The sequence below is a fragment of the Cygnus atratus genome, chromosome 11 (genome assembly GCF_013377495.2).
Source record: "Cygnus atratus isolate AKBS03 ecotype Queensland, Australia chromosome 11, CAtr_DNAZoo_HiC_assembly, whole genome shotgun sequence".
Taxonomy (NCBI): Eukaryota; Metazoa; Chordata; class Aves; order Anseriformes; family Anatidae; genus Cygnus; species Cygnus atratus.
Genome location: NC_066372.1, coordinates 14864241 through 14883158, shown reverse-complemented (window position 1 = coordinate 14883158; position 18918 = coordinate 14864241). Strand labels below are relative to the sequence as shown.

The window sequence follows — 18918 nt, the reverse complement described above, 5'->3', positions numbered from 1 at the left end:
CTATTTACAGTAAAGTATTATTGTTCATCTTGACTTTTAGTCTAAATAGACAGTAGACTACAGAAGAAAGAAAGCAGTGTTGTCTAGTCATGTTCTTCAGATGTTGGACACCAGAAGAACTCCTTTGAAAAGCAGCCTAAACAAAATAAATGCATGAAGTCTTTCCAATTAAGAGTTCTTCACTTTAAATGCCTTTCAGTGGGTCCCAATCTAGGGTCGCTCTGCTTAAGATGAAAAAGTGTGTACATGAATTGAAAAACTGTGCACGTAATTTTACTTAAACTCTCCAGGTGATTGGCATTTATGACTGATGGCTGAAGGAAATTGTCAGAGGAGTTAGCTTTGTGTTGGCTGCATTGCATGAAGATTCTTCAGATAATATTTTTATATTTTGAATTCAGTTTTGGGGTATGATATCAGCAATATAAAAACTTCTTACTGTTTTATTGTTTAAAGTTCATTTTCTTTTATTATACAAAAAAAATCTTATTGTCTGAAAGGATGTGTGTGTGTTCTAAGGGAGTAATAATTGCTACTTCTTTCCTTTGGAAGTCTTTAACTGATAAAATCTTTAGCCTCTTCTACCTGTTGTGCATGCAAATTAGTTTATTCATGCCATGGAACGGCTTGAAAATGCCTGAATATATGCAGCAAAGGTATTTGATGTAGGTGCTTAATGCAGATGCTTAATGTCCCTAGATCAGACCTGTCCAGGGGCAGAGTTTCCCCAGCCCTGTCCCAGTCATCTTTCCCAAGGACACACCGGCCCTTCCCCTTCGAGGTGAATCACCTGCATGACCAGAAAGCAGGTGTCCCCGTAGCGTTGGGGTGATGGGTATCCAGCAGCCTGACACTTGTCTGATCACAGCGCAGAAGTTTCCACCTGGGGTTGCATGATGAGGTTTGGGAAGTACAGTTCTTGGATATCTCCATGAGAGCTGTTTAGCAATTTCAATTTAAAAAGTGACTAGCTGGCTCCTACATCTCTTTTCAGAGAAACCTGTGCTTATAAAGAATTTTTGCAAGGATGCTGCTATGTGAGCACTGCTGTTAAAAATAAATTATTTTTGAGCAGGAATTGCAGTAAAACCGTTTTTTAATTTGCAAATTTTTCAGACGAGGCCATAAACAAATAGCAGGGATTCCTGGAAAAGTGCATAGCACTGGGAGACAAATATAACTTCAGAAATTGACATGAGCAGAAGGCAGAGCAGTAAGATTTAAAATAAACAAATAAATAAAATTGAACTTATTTCTATTATCTTCCCGATAATGGGAGATTTGATGTCACAGCCTGATTGCAAAATTTGGCACTGTACTTGGTAGACTTCTGCTAGGCAAGGGCTGGACAGGATGCAGAGGGGCTTTTCTCATGTTTAGGCAATTTCTTTAAAACAAGGACTGAGTTTTAGTAGAAGGCAGTAGAAGAGATGGTTGGTTTCTTTTGTTTTTGTTTCTGTTTTATGTTGGGGAAGAAAAGAACGGAAATTTTGGTCTCTTAGTTTTAAAGCTGAAAGTTTTGAAGGACATAACATTACCAAAATGTTATGTTTTTATTTAAGGGGTAGAAGCAGCAAGAACTTTTCCAGGTAGATTAAGTGAATGTTTCAGATAAAGTATCCTTGCTATACCCAGCAGCTCTGGTGTGTTATTTAACTGCAAAAAGCACCATTAAATAAATGTCTTCAGTTGTTTTAGTTTGATTCCCTGGCAGTTATTTCAGTGAGGCAGATGCCCTTTGTCCAGAGATCCACTAAGTTTCTGGTACTCTGGGAAAATAACTGTTCACATGTAAATCTTCATTATGAGTTCCTATAAAAATATGCCAGCAAAATATAATGAAAACATTGAACGTTGAATTATGCATGCAATAAGACCTGCATCCTCCAAACCTGCATCCTCTGGAATTTGCACATTCTTAATTCTTTGTTTCTTGTGCCTTTTCTGAAGCCAGATGCTTTGCAGACGTTTCCTTTGCTTTGGTTCTAGTTTGCTTTGGCTGCTTCCTCTCCTTTTTGTTATTAAATACATTTTCAAGCATGCTCTAATGTCTGCTGTTAACCCACTTCTCAGCCCAGGGCCGGACTCGACCATCGAGACGAATCTCCTTCTCCTTCAGCATCTCTCCACTCATTCCTAAGTCTAAAACTCTCTTTTCTATTGGCTCTTCTTCCAGTGATGAGGAGGAGGAGTTGGATAGTAAGTAATCGTTTTCTGTGCATTGCAGCCATTATGGGTGGAAACAAAGGGAAATCTGTTTTTCTGCTTCAAACCTTGAAGTCTCACCTTGCAAACACCAATCTAACCTTTCCATTGCATGATGTCTAACAGCATCTCGTTCCTGTATCTGAATGCTAACTAATGGCAGAATAAAAGGATTATAATCCAAAGAGTTTTGTACGTCAGCACTGTCAAATCTCATCTGGTTAGTTTGTGTCTGTATTCATTTGGCAAATGTTACTGTCTGCCACTCTGATTGGCAATATCGTCATAATCTTTGTATAAAAAGTAATTTGTCTTGAGATCATTTCAATGCATGGAGTTAGCAGGAGGGATAGGTCCCTGCCCTCTGTATGTGAGAGTGAGTATGTTGCTTGGTGGGAGTAGGAAAAGAAGATAGAAGCCTTGATACTAAACTCTGAAAATCTTAGCTACAACTTCCCAGTTTCCCTGCTGAGCAAAAAACAGACATTGCAGCCAAACACCTTAGATTATCGAGATGTTCATATTTAGGTCCTGATGGTAAAATTGGAATAATTTTGTCAGGAAACAGGCAAGTGCTATATGGTGGCTTTTCTTCCTGCTGTAAACTCCCCTGTTAAAAAGAAACCCCAGTAAGGCAGAACCTTGAATTAATCATTTACCCTCCTCCCCCTTTTTTTCTTTTTTTTTTTTTTTGTAAGTAGGCATATCAAAAATATTGAAGGTGCTTCCTCTTTCTTAAATGTGTTTTATTGGACTGCTGAAATAAACCAGAAGATAACTCTCTGCCTGTAGAGATCATTCAGAACAGCCTCGTTAGTTGGTTCAAATACGCCATTTGCAAGGAAACCAGCCCCCATCCCTCGTACCCATACTGGGATGGGCAAAATTCCTTTCCAGTGCAACAGATTTTGGTAACTTCCTGAACTGCAAAATCTCACACCACCAAATACCTGCTGGAGGTATCTCAATTCTCCTCCTTTCCACTCCCAGCCTTCACTGTGGGTTTGTCCCTTGCTACAAGTCCTCTGCTCTTCCTGGGTGTCATACCACCTGCATCAATATTTAAGGTTCCTCCTCCTTCCCTTTTGCTCTGTCCTTCTCTTCTGCCTTTAACAAAAGGCACCGTTTGTGATCCTCACAAAGTGAGACGCCACACTCCCACAGCAAAAAGTATTCTAAGCTAAACTTGTTGGTAGATTGATTTTAAGCATCCAAAGAGTTAAGTAATTCCTAATAGTCAGGTGAGGGTATTTCTGTTAGTATTCATCTTCACTCCCTTAATGGAGCTGCTGTTACTGATGAGTATTTGAAGTAATGTCAGATATTGTTTCCAACAAGAATGTTGCTTTCTTTGCTTGTGTTATTCCCTCATATTTGAGGGTACTGTGGTGACTTTATATAAAAGCTGGTTTAGCCACAGCTATTCATAAGACTGCTTTGGCAGTGGGCATTTTTCACGTAGTAATCCCAGACCAATTTATTTATTTTTTCACATCTTCAGGGTTCATTCCTTGTAAGAGTATGAAAGTGTTAGTTTGATAGCATCATGTATATAAGATGGATTTCAGGTATCTGGACAAGCCAGTATGCATTTTAGAAAATACGAGGTTATTGTTACGAAGCCTTTGGATTTCTTGTCCCGCAGAAGCTTAAGAGCTGCCTGCATCAAGGGGTTGCAAACTGGTTTTTGTTTTTTTTTTTCATTTGCAATATGCTAGCCCTGTTGCTGCTTTCTGCATAATGGACCTTGATAAATTATTTCGAGTCCAGCAACCATGTGAAATGATTTTGATGGGTGATGCAAAAGATGTTCAGATAAGTACACCAAAATTTGGCTGCTAACACAGAAGCATTGGGCATACATAGCAGTCCTGGCCTTTGGATAAAACTAACTTCTTTTGTTAGCTATGAGTTTTAGCATTTCAGTTTTGAACCTGGCCATGACAGGAGATGCTCACTATGAAGGTGAGAAAATCTGTGCTTTTTTATGCTCATTTGCACGGGCTTTATAGCTTGCAGCACAATATTGATTGTATGATGCTAAATTATAACCTAAAATATGAAATCATAAACAGTCTTTCACTGTGGTTTTTTGTCTGGATGCATTTTGCCTGCTGTCAAGAGTCTCCCATTTCTACGATAAAATACTACTGCAGTAAAAGATATATAGCACATAATTGAAGATCCTGTGCAATGTGCTTTCTGAAGGTGCTGAAAAACAGGCATGAATATTAAATTATTATAGCTCTTGATTCAGTGCTTTGTATTTCTTACGTTAACTGCAAAGAAACAAAAGGTTTGTGAAATACTGAAATCCATTCAAATTGGGTAATCTGTTAAAAAAGGAAAGAGTAAGGAGGCTTGACCCATGTAAAAGCAAACCAGAGCTGAACCAGAGGGCTAACCAGAGACAGAAGCTGGGAGCCTGCAAATTACTTGTGTGATCTTAGCAGGCAGTTCGGTAATAGATAGGTACAAAAAAGAAAAAAAAAAAAAAAAGAAAGAGGAATATAATCAGGAAATTAAAGTGAAGACTTCATTCAATATATGTTACAATATTACTTATATGTTTTAGGGATAGATTGTTAATTAGATGAACGATTTTGCAAGGGAGATATTGAAAGACCTCCAAGCAGGGATTAGGTAATGAGGTATGCCAGTATCTTAGTTTCTTAAAATAAAGAAGTGATATTTCTGTCTCAGACTGTGCTGACACAATCAGCAATTAGGAAAATGTGTTTAGGATCATAAGGCATAATACTGTATGCGCAGATTTTCCTAATGTACATTTGGATACAGGACCACCTTTACATCTGTTGTGAAGTGGCGTTTTTGCATTCAGCCGTAGCTTTGATATGTTAACAGAATTTGAAGCCAAAGGACTAGTTTTTGTGCAATGCATATGCAGAAAGCTAATAAGTCATGCTTCTTGAACTTCAGATGTGACTGCAAACAGTCCTTGTAGTGAAGAGGTTTTTTGTTTGGTTTGTGTTTTGTTGTGTTTGGTTTGTGGGCTTCCTGACAGGCCCAGTTCCTCCAGAGAGACCCTTCTCTCCTCTGGGTCATTTCGTCATGATTTTTCAGTATTCTTCAGTGGTTCTGGTAAATGATATCAGCTACCTAATCTGCTCCAAATGCGTTAGGCAAGCAGGTTTCTTGTGGTATACAGAGAAATTGTGTCATTGGCAGGGCTTCAGCTGCATGTCGCAAGTCAGACTTTCCTCAAGCAGAGTTTTGTGTGACTGAGCTCTAAGCTGGTAATGTTTCGTGGAAAATGAAATAAGGCTTCCCTTGTTTCCCTTACTCTTTATGAAGCGCTTCAGGATTTTGATGGGAAAATGAACTATAATTTTATCAAGCAGAAGACTTTTACGACATGAATCCCGGATGTGCTATACAATGGATTCTTTCTTGTAGTGTATAAATAAAAGGATTGTGGCAGAATGATTCGCATTTCTACATATTGTGATTAAATTGGCAGTTCTGTATCAGATACCCTGATTTATTAGCGAAGTTAACAGATGCACATCCTTTGCGCAATAACTGAAGAACAATAAAAATACTAAGTAATCTTTCACCTCAGCATCTAATTTGAGATCACCTAAGGATAAGGGGAACAGACTTTATACTGAGCACATGAAATCAATTCTAAGCACTGATTTCTAGTAAACATGTCTCTTTCCTCTTTAACTGTCCAAATACGCAAGCTATGTTTTTAAAAACAGTGAGCTAAGTAAGATTGCAGCCTAACATGTCACCTCCCATCCTTCTACTCTTTTCCAGGTGCTCCGGCGTTCGGCGGCCCCGCAGGTTCCTTGGTGCAGAGGTATGGTTTTCTGGGGTTCCCCGTCTCTTCTGTTGCTCCAATTTGGAAAACTAAAAGAATTCCTAGCAAAATCCCAAGTGTCTGGGTTGTGCAAATCAGCCCCCTATGGATATTTTAGATGATACAATATGAAAATTGTCTGATTTAGGTCTTATCTCCAACAAGGCTTTGTGGTTTCTTCATAGATAATAACACACCAGACTATCTGTTATTCAACCATAGTAGTTTACCCTGAGTTATATTTTACGCTGGAGAAATAGTAGTTGTTCCCGATTTTGGTCAAGTCTGTCTGTGTTTCGTTTATAATCATGGTTTTGTATCTCTCATTAAAGGACGTATGCATGTCTATCCCTTCGGTCTGCTCCAAGCCTGAAATAGGCTGGGTGCTGACAATTAAATGCTGAGACTGACTGAATGTGCACAGTGTGATAGACTGGCCCTCTAAATAGGCGCATGCTGCAAGCAGCTTACTCGTTATTTGGCCTTTGGAGCAGCAGAGGGTGCTGTGGCATGGCTTGAGGATGGAGATTACTTAAAAACAGATAAAAAGCTTCCTTGAAACATGTGAGAAACTGACTGGCATTTTGCCTTTTTTTGCCTTTACTTTGCAATCTCTGGTGTAACACTATAAAGCAATCCATGACCCTCTAGGATAATACATGCATTTGTCCTTTAAAAAAACATCTATCCACTTAAGATATTATTTGGGAGAAAAAATTAAAAATAAAACCCAACCTTTTTCTTTTTTGATTTTAGCATATCTGAAGAGAGCAGCAGTGTCCCCTCTGGTAAAAGTGCAACAAAAGTCAGTCGTACCTTCAGCTACCTCAAGAATAAAATGTCCAGCAGCAAGAAAAGCAAAGTAAGTGCTTTTTTTTTTATTTTTATTTTTTTATTTTTACAGCCATGAAATACCTATGGGTACCAGAGATTAATTTTGTATTTCAGTGTGTTTCCATAGGGTGGTGTTTATGTCTTTGCCTGCCTTTCTTTTTCCTGTCGCAAGGGGAGGATTTTTTGTGTGGTCGTAGAGAAGAGCTACATGGGAAATTTCAGCAGCCCCAAATTAAAATGCATCCAAGGCGAGGTTTCCTGTGCAATGTTTTTGCCTCTTTTCCCCACTGAATTGTGCTTCATTTATTATAGAGAATAGATTGTGCTCTGGCATGAGTTATGGTTTTGCAGTGACTGATGGGTCTAATTTTTGCAGAGCTTGAGAGGTGTTTAATAAAATGAGGACAGGAGCTGTAAGAAAGGACTGGCTGCCGAAGCTTGTATTGTCTTTCCCTTTATTTCTACCTTTGCCACAAAGTTCCTGTGCACTGCTGGAGAAGTTGCTCAGACAGTGACCTTGAGAGATGGCCAATATTTATATTTTCTCCCTTTTTCTGGAGGAAGTCCTTGAAACCCTAGGGTTGAATTTTCTGAAGGTTAAGTGCTTTCTCAGTGCAGCTGAATTTCCTGGGAACAGAACTGGCTATAGAAATAATTACATTAATGGTAAATACTTCGCTAAAACAGGCTGTTTTTCGCTTAGATTGTCTCTCAAAATGGTTGTTTTGTTTGGTTGTTTGTTTGCTTGGTTGGATTTTTTTTACTTGAATCTCATCCCTGTTTACCATGTCTGACGGACAGAAGATAACACCATCTTACCTCACAGAATGCAACATACATTATGCAGTTAACTGATGTGTAGTTACTATGTTGGTAAATGCTATTGGAAGGCTCCTGAGACATTAACTACATCTGATGAGAGTTTAAGTAGCAAACAGGAAGCAAGGCACAATGCATAGTGCCTGTCACACAGTTAGGATTGGATGAAGTGTGTGTGGATGGGAGGTGTCACACACTCTATCTGCACCAGCAAACTCCATTTTACCATTTCCCATCACAAGCACTTGATCTTTCAGCCAGTGTGTTCCTGTAACATAGGTGGGTTTGTGTAGTGTAGAGGAAAGATGTGCATTTTGATAGATATTTTTAGAAGATTGCATCACATTTGCAATGGGATATCGGCTGTAATGAGGTCAGTGATCCTAACGCACAGTTCCTCTTTATGGATCTGTCTTAGAAGACACAAACTGCAGCTGCAGGCAGGTCAGAGCTACTGCTGAAGAGCTTTAAAACAATGCTGTTCTCTGCTATAAAGTACAACATCCAAAAAAGTGTTTGCACAGAAACCTCTATGCAAAGAAACCTCTATGCAAACCACTAGCGAGAAGTTGTGGGGCATGTTGCGCTGTTGCATGTTGCACAGGACTGGAAATTCATTCACTGCTACTTGCAGTTTGGGTGCACAATCTCTAAGGCAAGAACTGGACATAAATAACAGATTTTGTTGGGACGGGTAAGAAAATACAACAGATATTTGCTCTGCCTTTCTTGAGTAGGTGCAGTCCGTTTATTTCACCCATTTCATGATTGTGTTTGAAACTGTTGCTAAAACAAGAATCGCTCCAAAATCTCAACCATCATACATACATTAAAATTTGTAATACATAGCAGTTCTGATATTTTTGTTAGCTAGAAAGACTATTCAAATTACAATTTCTTGTCGGCTCCTGGTGGAACGGTTACCTTTCGCACACTTTTGGGCTTCAGCTGTACATTTGAATAATTCAACCTAAAAATTCTTGGGAACACTGAATTCTCAGAAGCTTTGAGGCTGCTTAAAACTGTAAGAGTTAAAAAGAAAAACAGCAAACCTTGAAAGAGGAAGTTGGACAGGAAGAGTTGGTTTCTGCTGCTGTCTGGGCTGTCAGGAGAGAGAGAGAGGGAGGCTTCAAGTTCTTTCCAACTAGGTTTTGCTTTTCTCCAAACCTGGCTTCAGAAATGCATAGTTTTCTAAGATTAACCGTAAAAATAAGGCACTTTTGAGAATACTAATGGCAGTGGCTCTTCTTGAAAATGAGTTTTGGAAAAGTCTGTTAAAAAAATAAAAAGGAAAAGAGAAAGGATGTTTGGAGTATTAACTGTAGTGAGGATACTGGTATAAGCTTGTTTGTATTTACCCATACACTTCATGTTATTTAGGGATTAGTCAGTGAGTCTTGCAACCAGCAGCATGCACTGCCTCACGTTTGTAAAGTTTATAACACTCTATGTCCATGTCCGTTAGAAAAGCATGCTCGTTTTATTCATTTTGGTAGAGAGTTTCTGGGATATGACGACATAAAAATTTGCATGAGTAATGTCCCTTCTCCTTAACTTGCGTGGTTATTGGGCAGCGTTGTTCCTCCAGCAGTTTTGGTTCGTGGTAGGAGATTTGAGTGTTCAAAGGGCTAGGAGAAGGCAACCACTGCTGACCCACAGAGCGGGAGGTGTGCAGGTATATGAAGTCATTCTCTCCAGGGAATCTTCTGCCGCACTTTGTGGACTGAAGTACTACATAGCAACAGCGAGGTTTGTTCAAATTTACTTTTTGTATATCCCAAACATCACAGGGGGGTTGTTTTACCAATCTTTCTGCCTTTTAAAGACGTGGCTCCAAATCGGCTTGCAACTTCAACAATATTAATCCCATCCTTTCCTGTCCGTACTTTTATTTGATTTTATTTTTAGCAGTGGGAGCTAGGGCAGAGCAGGATGAAAACAGCAGCAAAGTAGCTAATATCATCTTCGAGGAAGTTAGCGGCACTCGTCCCGCCCGCCCTCCTCCCCCTTTTGCTCAACTCCTCACTGGCTGCCGTCCCCCGGTGCCGGCGGCTCTGGGCTGCCACCATGGGCTAGCTCTGCTCGGGAGCAGCTCTCCTGCCCCGGGGCAAGGATGTCAATAAAATGGAATCGATTTTCTGAAGTTCCCCAAATAACAGTGAAGCTGGTAGGACTTAAGCACTGGGAGGTAAGAGCTTCGTGGTTATTTCGTAGCAGGGCAGGCTGCTGCAGCACATAGGCTGTTATTTCAGGCTGTAAAACCAAGTTTCTTTACCCGGAATGTCTGTCGGTGCATGTCGGTGCAGCATTGCAACGTCCACCTCTGATACACCAGTAAGTGGTGCTTTAAATCACTCTGGCAGCTCTGACAGAGCAGGACAATGTTTTTATTTTTACAGTCCTTTTTAGAAACGAGTTCCAGTAACTGTCACAGCCAAGAAAAAATAAAAAATCTCGTTTTGAGACACTGTTTCAGTGTTGTCGCTAGCATCCACTGCATGAAGCTCACTGCTTGCTCCTTGAAGGTGGTGCAGCATTTCCTGTTTCTCACTGGGAAGTTTAGCTTTAACTGAAATGCTTTTTACAGTGATTTTTTGATGAAGGTTTATTATTCCTGACTGCAGAATTGCTGGGCTTTGCAGGAAGCATCGGGTACATCTGAAGCATAGCATGATGAATCTCCTTTCAGCATGGTGTTTGTAAGATCTGCCTGGAGCATTGGCTGATCTGTCCTGGGGCTTCACAAGTGCTGGCAATGGAGTTGGTTTGGTGCCGTCACCAAGAGTTTTAGTTCTTGAATCGACCTGGACCTGGTTAAAGGTGGCCAGGTCGGCCAACAGGGAACGGGGCTGGGCAGGTTTGTATGGGATGATGGAGATGGCTCAAGGAGGCAGAGATGTGCTATAAAGCAGGCTCTTCCTTGCAGGTTTTCTGCTGCAGGCAAGATTATTTCATTCTGCAATGCTCTTATTTTTGTTTATTTTCAGGGTGAAATAGCATTTGGGGTCGGTAAAGAGAACTTGTGTCTGTGAGGCTTTGCAGGGAGAGACTCTGATGCTGACATTTTGCCTTGGGTGTGCTGGGAGAGGGGAGACTTCAGGCTGGGTTACTAATTATTTGAGCCTGTCATCAAAGGCACAAAAGTTTCTCTCCTGGTGGCTGCTGAGCTCGATACGTCTTTTAACTACTTCATGGCAGTTGCTCACACAGGCTGCTCTGCAGCTCTCTGAAATTTAGGTTCCTCCTGTGACAATATTTAGCAAAGGGCATGTGGCATATAAATAACAGAACTCAAAGATAAGCTCACAGGAGCCTTTGCCAGTTTATGGTTAAGCTTCTCTTTCAGATGCTGTGAAATCTTCAGTAGTAGTTAAAAAACAGACTGGGAGATGAATAGCGTGATGAGTGCTTTGTAGGGTGGTATATAGAAAAAAAATGGAGTCACTATAATTCAAATTTGGAGATTTTCTGTGGAGTTTCCTTTAAAAATTATACAGTAAGCTGTGTTTGGGAGACCTCCAAATCCATGAAATCCCACAGGGGACGTTTCTAGAAATTTTTAGTAGCTAGCAAGTTTCTGCCTCAGGTAGGGATAGAAAGAAAGGAAATCTACTGAAAATCAGAGAAGTTGGCTGTGCTTGACGTGTTTCCAAAGACAGCTGAGCGGCTCAGAGGTGGAACTGTGGCTTCCGGAGGACAAGCTGATGTTTTCTGATGTTGCTGTTGTTCCTCAGTCTCTCTGTGATGCCATATTTTGAGGGTTTGTGAAAGATCATTTCCCCAAAAAGTGTATTTGCTTCGTATATTCTCTTGGGGTGGCATGAAGCTGTTGAAGCTGTCAGAAGGAAAAAGGAGGTGGAAACAATCCCGCAGTGGTGCCGTACCATCGCCTTAGAAGGGCTTGCTTTCTCCATTGCTCATGCAGTTGCAAAGCACAAGTCCTGTGATTGGCTTATAAATTAATCGTGTTGTAAGTTTCATACACTTTATACGTGGTGTTTTGTATGTAACAAAACTCATTGAAAGCGCTGAAGAGATCATTTAGAGCCCAGATGAAAAAAAAAAAGAGCTAAGTCATTAAACCAAGCAAATACCAGAAGTCAAGGTTGGAAGAAAATAGCTGCCTTCAGAGTAGGCTCGGTTTCATCTCTGCTGGCAAGACACTCATGCAGAGGGCCCTGCAAGTCACTACTATATTACTCCACTTCCGTGGGGGCCCTTAGCTGATACTTCTAGTCGAGAGCTATGCAGACACATGGCCATTGTTAAGGTGTGCACCGATCGATATCGTCATAGCGCTGAAGGCAAACACTGAAGAATTTGTAACTAGAGAATAGACCTCTGCAAAGTGACGAGGCATTCGTTCATTTTCTCTTGGCAGGAAAAAGAGAAGGATAAAGAGAAGACTAAAGAGAAAGACAAAGATTCCAAGGAGAAGGAAAAAGATAAGAAGCTGTTAAACGGACATCTCTTCACTGCAACCTCCGTTGTAGCCCAAGCAACCTGTTACCACTGTATGAAACCTTTCAATAAGGATTCGTACTACTGTGCAAGTAAGTCTTGTCTTCTCCCCCCCGCATTTGTTTTTTGTTAAATCTGATGTGGGAAATGTGAACTTGGTGCTATATCGTTCTCACGCTTTTAAACACTGGTGACGTGGGGCGGGAGGGAGGCTTTGGAGATGGTGATTCATGCCGTGATGGGGTGCCTTGTAGAGCTGAACTGAAATGAGTCACGGGTGCACAGAGCTGGCCTGCAGCCTCCTGCCTAGCCCGTGCTCAGACAGCGCGGCATCCCGCAGGGGTTTCTGCCCCTGCTTGTCGAGATGGATCAGTCAGATGGAGGACTTGGGTTATTTCAGCTGCCCGGTATGGTTTGAGGCTGAGGTGCTTCATTAAAATTCATGTGGGGCAGAGAAAGCCACCTTGGATCATGGCTGTTACTGCCAGTGGAAGTCCCACACACCTCTGGTATATTGCTTTACATACTTTAGTTATCTGAAATACTGCTTCAGTGAGCCCGAAGTGAAAACATAATATGAAAAGGAACCGCTAGCTCTTTCTCCCTTTATATAAGCTATTGTGTCACAGACCGAGTGGCAGCTACCTGTATACATGTGAAGCACATGTAAGACAATGCAGGCCGTACAGAAACCACAGCGTAGGGTTTCTATGAGCTTGGTAATTTTGTTCTCATTTCTCATCAGACAGTTTCGCATGCCTGTAACTCGATAAGGTCAGCAGCGTTTATGTGGTCACGACCAGAATGGTGACTGGTTTATGCTGCAACCCAAAATTGTAGAATACATAGATAAAACGTCCTGTTCTCAGTGCAGCTCAGGACTCTGTTCTTCACTGTTAGTAATATATTTTCTCCACTAGCCTAGAGACGAGGCAAAGTGAGTACAGGAACGGCTCTCAGGCTGGGCCAGGAGGCTCTGCCTCTGTTCAGGCTGGTAGATGACCAGTGCATGAAACATCTCAAGTGAGGGGGGGCAGGAGCAGCCAGCTGAATCCTCAGAGGCAATTCAGAGTTTCCTGAAAGAGAAGGGATTTCATTGAACTTGTTTGCATTAGCCATGCTCTGTGTCAGCCTGATGGGAAATGGAAAGCATCAACAATTACAAGCTTTCAAATGCGTCCTCTCCCTTTCCCTACTCTACTTTCTTAACACCTTTTTAAGCTACTTAGAAAATAATCACAATTTAAATTTTTATATCCTGGCAGGTTAAAATAATCCAACAATGTCATGTAGTAGCACAAGTTGTAGTAGCACAAGTTTTAGTAGAAATATTCTTTTTTCTGTTTTCAAGGTAAAACAGAAAAGTATTGCATTTTTTTCTGCATTGTCCAGAAAATGAATGTTGCAAAGGAAGTCTGATTTGAGCCCAGACTGTTGTTGCACTCACGTCTGAGTGTGGTCTGTACTCACATCGCATCTTAAAATAGGCTACTCAGTGCCTTGAAAATAACTGATAGACAGCAGCAGACGTTCTGTTGTTCCTATGCTATTGTAGTCTACTTTTTTTCTACAGAAGTGGCAGTGCTTTACTGCTACCATCACTGTCTCACCTGTCGATGACTTTCTCTGAAAGCTTTTCAAAGGATTGGCTCATTTTAAGTCAATGTCTGAATCTTTCAGTGGCACACCCGCTTCCTGAAACAGCTAGCCAGTGCTGAAAGATTTAGCATGCTCGAAAATAAACGGGCAAGCAAAAAAATGTTTTTAATGAGCCTGTTCTTGTATTATTTTTTGTGATCAGTGATGCAGAAAAGAAGCTTTTTGGTTTTTAATTATTAATATTAATGATACGGAGGAACTAGAGGAACTTCTTGCCTTCAGAAGGGCTGAATTAGTTGGGGGAATAAAGTCCCTGAAACCAGATTTTTGATCTAAAGCATGCCATGATAACTGCAAAATTCTTTATTGGTAAATAGCATTTATTCAGGTTTTGAAGGCTTGAGTTTGAATTTAAGGGTTCTGAATTGTCTCACTGCCTCTCTTCATGTGATTTCAGTGTCAGACACCAGAGTGTGTTCTGTCTCTCTTCCTTGTTTGATCTGATAAATGATAATGCTTGTGGGGTTTTGCAAGAGTATGCAGGTTTCTTTCTTTCTCTCTCTTATGCTCAGGAAGTTGTGGGACATTGATAGAATAGCAACGCCCTATGGCCTTACTCTTTCCTCTCACAAAATATCAGAAGAATTACTGGCTTTTATGAAATAGGCCACAATTTAAGACATTTTAGGAATGTGAGAATAATTTATCAGTCTGAACAAGGACATTTTTTTCCTTTTGTTTCATAGTTCTTTTAGAAATAATTCTGAGCTGTACACTTGCAAAGTAATTTACACTTTAATACAGTTCATGAATTGTATTTTATGTGTTTTCATGAATGAATAGAAATAACAGGTTTTCTCTAAATTCCTGAAACTGATTTGAATTGGAGCTGTGATCTTTCATCAGTCAGAAGAGTTAATGCTTGAAACCCAGTTACCATTTATGTATTATGAAAAACAGTGGTTTTGTGTGGTTTTTTTTTTGAAAACTTAGATACCCAGAAACATGCTGGAGACTCTCATGAAAAAGAGATGCAACATTTGCTCAGTGCAGCAAAAAGTGGCGTTAAAGCATGGTGCTCATTGCACTGGTGAATGTTGTGGTTTCAGCCCCAAACAGTGACTTCAGGCTGGCTTAGCAGGAAGTCCCTACCTCACTGACGCTGTCACCTGGCAGATGCTCCTCTTGCTTTTTCTGATAATACTGTAATACGGCAGCACTCGGTTCCTGCTCAGTAGATCTGGCTTGTGATATGTCTGGGTCTGTGTAAAATAATTTTCCTATCCGTGTCCTGCCTTCTGTATCCCATAGTCCTGGTCTTGATAAGAACAATGTTTGTATTTGAAGAGAAAATGTTGGCACTGCGATTGGTTTCTGTTCTGTCTCCTACTTCTGCTTTCTCCCTTACTTTTCTTTCAGAGGCATAACTCCCATCTTTTTCCTTTTTTTTTCTTCCTTTTGTTTTAAGATCTGTTTGGACCTGGCAACGCTACCTAGCAGTGATTTTTAAAGAGAATTTCCTATTAATTCCATGAGGAAATCTTGTTAAGAAACAAAGGGCTAATTATCCTGGAAAGCAGCCTGTCTGCCAGTGTCTGTAGCTATTCATAATCTACACAGATAACTGAAAGTTGTAATTTTCATTTATGCAAGATAACAGTTCAGAATACGAACAGCAAAAACTGATCTGCTTTATGTGTTTTTTGTTTGCTTGTTTTTTGATGTTGTTTTTTTTTTGTTTTTAACTTTTGACAGACTGCAATGCAATTGTTCACAAAGGCTGTAAGGAAAGTTTTGCTTCTTGTGCAAAGGTGAAAATGAAGGTAAGAGATATCATCTACTCTACTGCATTAAAAAAAAAAGTTTAAACGATTTAGCATACATCTTCTAAAAGCACATCCAAAAGCTTTCATCTTGTTCAAAGAGCCCTGTGCCATAGTGAATAATTTCTGTAAGGTCTCCTATAATTCCTGGTACATGGGCAGTTGGTATTTTTGTTGCCCCTCTTGGAGAGCTGAAAAATATATATATTATAGGCTGGTTTTCTTAACATGTTCTGGGTTTGGATGACATCAGAATGACGTATTAATGTTCTGGAACTCTGAATACTCCAGGTCAGCACCACAGGCTGTTTGTAGGGTGCAGATTCCCTGCACCATTCCCTCTGGCACAGGGGGACCTTCGGGTGTGATGGTCCGTCCTGTGCTCTGGGTGGTCTGCAGGCTGTTGGTCTGCAATGAGGAGCAAGGACAGCACACCACACAGACAGCAGCAGGCTCTGGGAAGAAGTAATGCACAGAGAAACTGTGAGGGTGTCCAAAACCTGAGACTAGATATTCCCAGAGCAAACACCACCCTTCTTGTGCACGTTTAAGGCATATAAGCATATGATTAAAATAAAAAATGCACATCACTTTCAAAATTCAGGGGTGCCCCGCACTGGTAAATGCAGTATCTCTCAGTTTTTGAATGCTGCATCCTGTAATGTGGCATCGTGTGTATTTATAATGCATAATGACATTTATTAAATAGGTATGCTGTTTATGTGAGTAAAATACAAAATTTGTTCCAAATGTGAGGAGCTTCTTCTGCGGTATGGTTCTCCAAGCTAGTTCATACAATTATGAAGAAAGTAAGAAAAACTCCTCTGTGATTTTAGTTGTTCTCTTCAGTAGTCAGCCCTTCTCTTTCCATTTTACTCTTTACTGCACACTTCTCCATATGTTATTTTGCCCATTTCGTTGATTGCAACAGCTGTAGCTGCTGAGGGTCATGCCAATATATGGAGAGGAGAACTAATCTGTTTTGAGGGATTCAGAAAAAAAAAAAAAAGATTTTTAATTGTAGTTATGTGGCACAGTTCAATGGGAGAAGGGAGGAAAAATTACAGTGAATTTCCTTTTTCTTTCAGCCACAAAAAGGAATGTTGCAGGCACATGATACCTCTTCATTACCCACAGTAACCATGAGAAACAAAAGTAAGAAAAATTCCTTTACCTCTGTTTTGCTGATGGTCTGTATCTGCTGTTCCTAACTGTTGTAACCAACTAATACTTATATTATGAAAGATAAGCACATAAAAAAGCGGGTTTGTGAGCATTTTCTCTGCATGGTGAGCAATGTTTGGGATTTCAGAAGTTGTGCTAAAGTTGCACAGATAGTTTATCTACTTTCTGCAGTGGCCCTGTAAATTTAAGCAAATGTAAAGTCATGTCAAATTTGGAATAGCTGCCTGGCTGCTCTAGCTTTCTGATGGCCTACAGCTGAACACTGCAAAACCTGGAAGATGCAGCCTATGTTCACGTCTGGCAGAAAAAGAATAGGAGTATTATATTAACAGAAGCTCTTAAGCTTAAAAGTTGAGAGGATGTTTGTTTAAAAAATATATTTTTAACCAAATAGTCTTATGCTTTGATGTAATAAAAATAGAAAATTTAATTGTGAATGGGAGCAATGCTGACAAAATTTTCGTGGCTGTGCTGAGATGTATGCTGTGCTTCAGAGCTACCCAAAGCAACCAGTGGCAAAGAATTGGAATGAAATAGCCCACATAGGTTTAGTAGCATCCTGATTAGATAAGCTTGTTTAGAGGTAGCTTGTAGATCATTGTATGGAACCACACTGTGTGATACAGACATACACTCTGTGGTTTTTGTCATGAAATTCAGAAGTGTTGCTCCAGAAACCAGAAACATATTTGAAGATGGGAAAATCGGAAATTAAGATGGAAAGGTTAGTCAAAGTTACGTGATGGTGTGAGATAAGGATTAGTGGTTCTCTGTACAGGTGGAAAAACCTATCTCAAAAGATTTGACCAGAAGCAGGCAGATGGATGTAACTGTAGGATCTCCTTGCCTACAGAAATTTAAAAAAACAGCTCAGTAGATTGCTTCATGTGATCGTTTATTGAATAACATTAAATTTAGTTTCCAAAGTGTATGTTTCTGGACTTGAAGATTCCACCCTGCTCTTTTAGATACAGTGCAGTCAGTTCAGCAAAGGCATCGATGTTCTTTCCTGCCTGAAACACAGCAGTGCTGAGTTTGCTAAGAAGAGCTCAGTCTCTGCTTTTCTGCATAAGAACACTGCTGGACTTTGAAAATACCACAGGAAAAGATAACAGTTAACGAATTCACTTTGGCTGTCTTTCTATACAGCAAAACTGAAACTTAAACATATTGGGTCTAAAGAGGGTAAAGTTTTCCAGATAGCTCTGATCACTCATGCTGCATTAATACTGTACATGATGTCTGAATTTTGTTTACAAGAATTTGAGGAACCAATTCTCAAATTTTCTATTTGAGGCAAATTCCAGAGTGCATAGGGACTTTGCTTTGACCAAGTCCTGCCTTAACATACCACAAGAGTGGTTAGGGAGAGGCAGAAAGCTCAGGCTTCCCTACAGTTAGGGCTGTATCTAACAGCCACTGATCTCCCGACAACAACTCTAGAGAGAAAAGGAAGTTAATTTTAAAGCCTGGTTTCATTAAGTCATCGTCGTTGCAGCTAGTAATGCAGTTGCATGAGCTGACTTTTCTCTGACACTTCCCTTGCAGGTTCACAACCTAAGGAGCGCCCTCGTTCAGCAATACTTGCTCCTGATGAAAACACCGTCACCTCAATATTCAATAACAGGAGATCACAACAGACTACAGCGCTTTCAAAAAGTGTCTCAATACAGAACATTGCAGGGTAAGGTTTCTGCCTGTGCGCATGAGTACATGGGGATTATCTGGTGTGGTAAGTGTGGAGAAATTCAGATCTCATTAAAAATAAATTTGTGATCTGTGTTAAAGGTACAAAAGAGGATCACAAAACCAGAAATGCCCATATTATGTGTGGTACCATCAGCTGTCTTCTGCACAATCAGATTGTCTGTGTTAGGTTTAGTTGTGGGCGTGAGGTCAGAGGCATCTGACTTGGCCTGGTTATATCCAAGGTCATTTCATAGAGATGCTCTGGGATCCAGGAAGAAATTCTTGCCTTGGGCTTGGTACTGTGTGAGCACACATTTTTGCAGCTCAGGTATAACATTAACTTTTGTGTGTATAATGATAGGGTGGATGCATAGAGCTGCAGTCTTCATGGTGATTTAGGAATGCATTATACATAATTAATTACAAAAACAGAAGTAAATTACATTTATGGTTCCTATACTACCTGCATATTGAGCA

At 40.3% G+C, this 18918-nt stretch overlaps 1 protein-coding gene across 1 annotated transcript in view; it reads left to right on the top strand.

The window, feature by feature from the left end:
• Positions 1-18918, top strand: part of AKAP13 (A-kinase anchoring protein 13) — a 218867-nt gene that overhangs the window by 177195 nt on the left and 22754 nt on the right. The window contains 6 exon segments of the mRNA XM_050712981.1: positions 5989-6031; positions 6788-6893; positions 12066-12237; positions 15500-15567; positions 16656-16722; positions 18301-18436. Of these exon segments, the coding sequence (XP_050568938.1) occupies positions 5989-6031; positions 6788-6893; positions 12066-12237; positions 15500-15567; positions 16656-16722; positions 18301-18436 (592 nt within the window).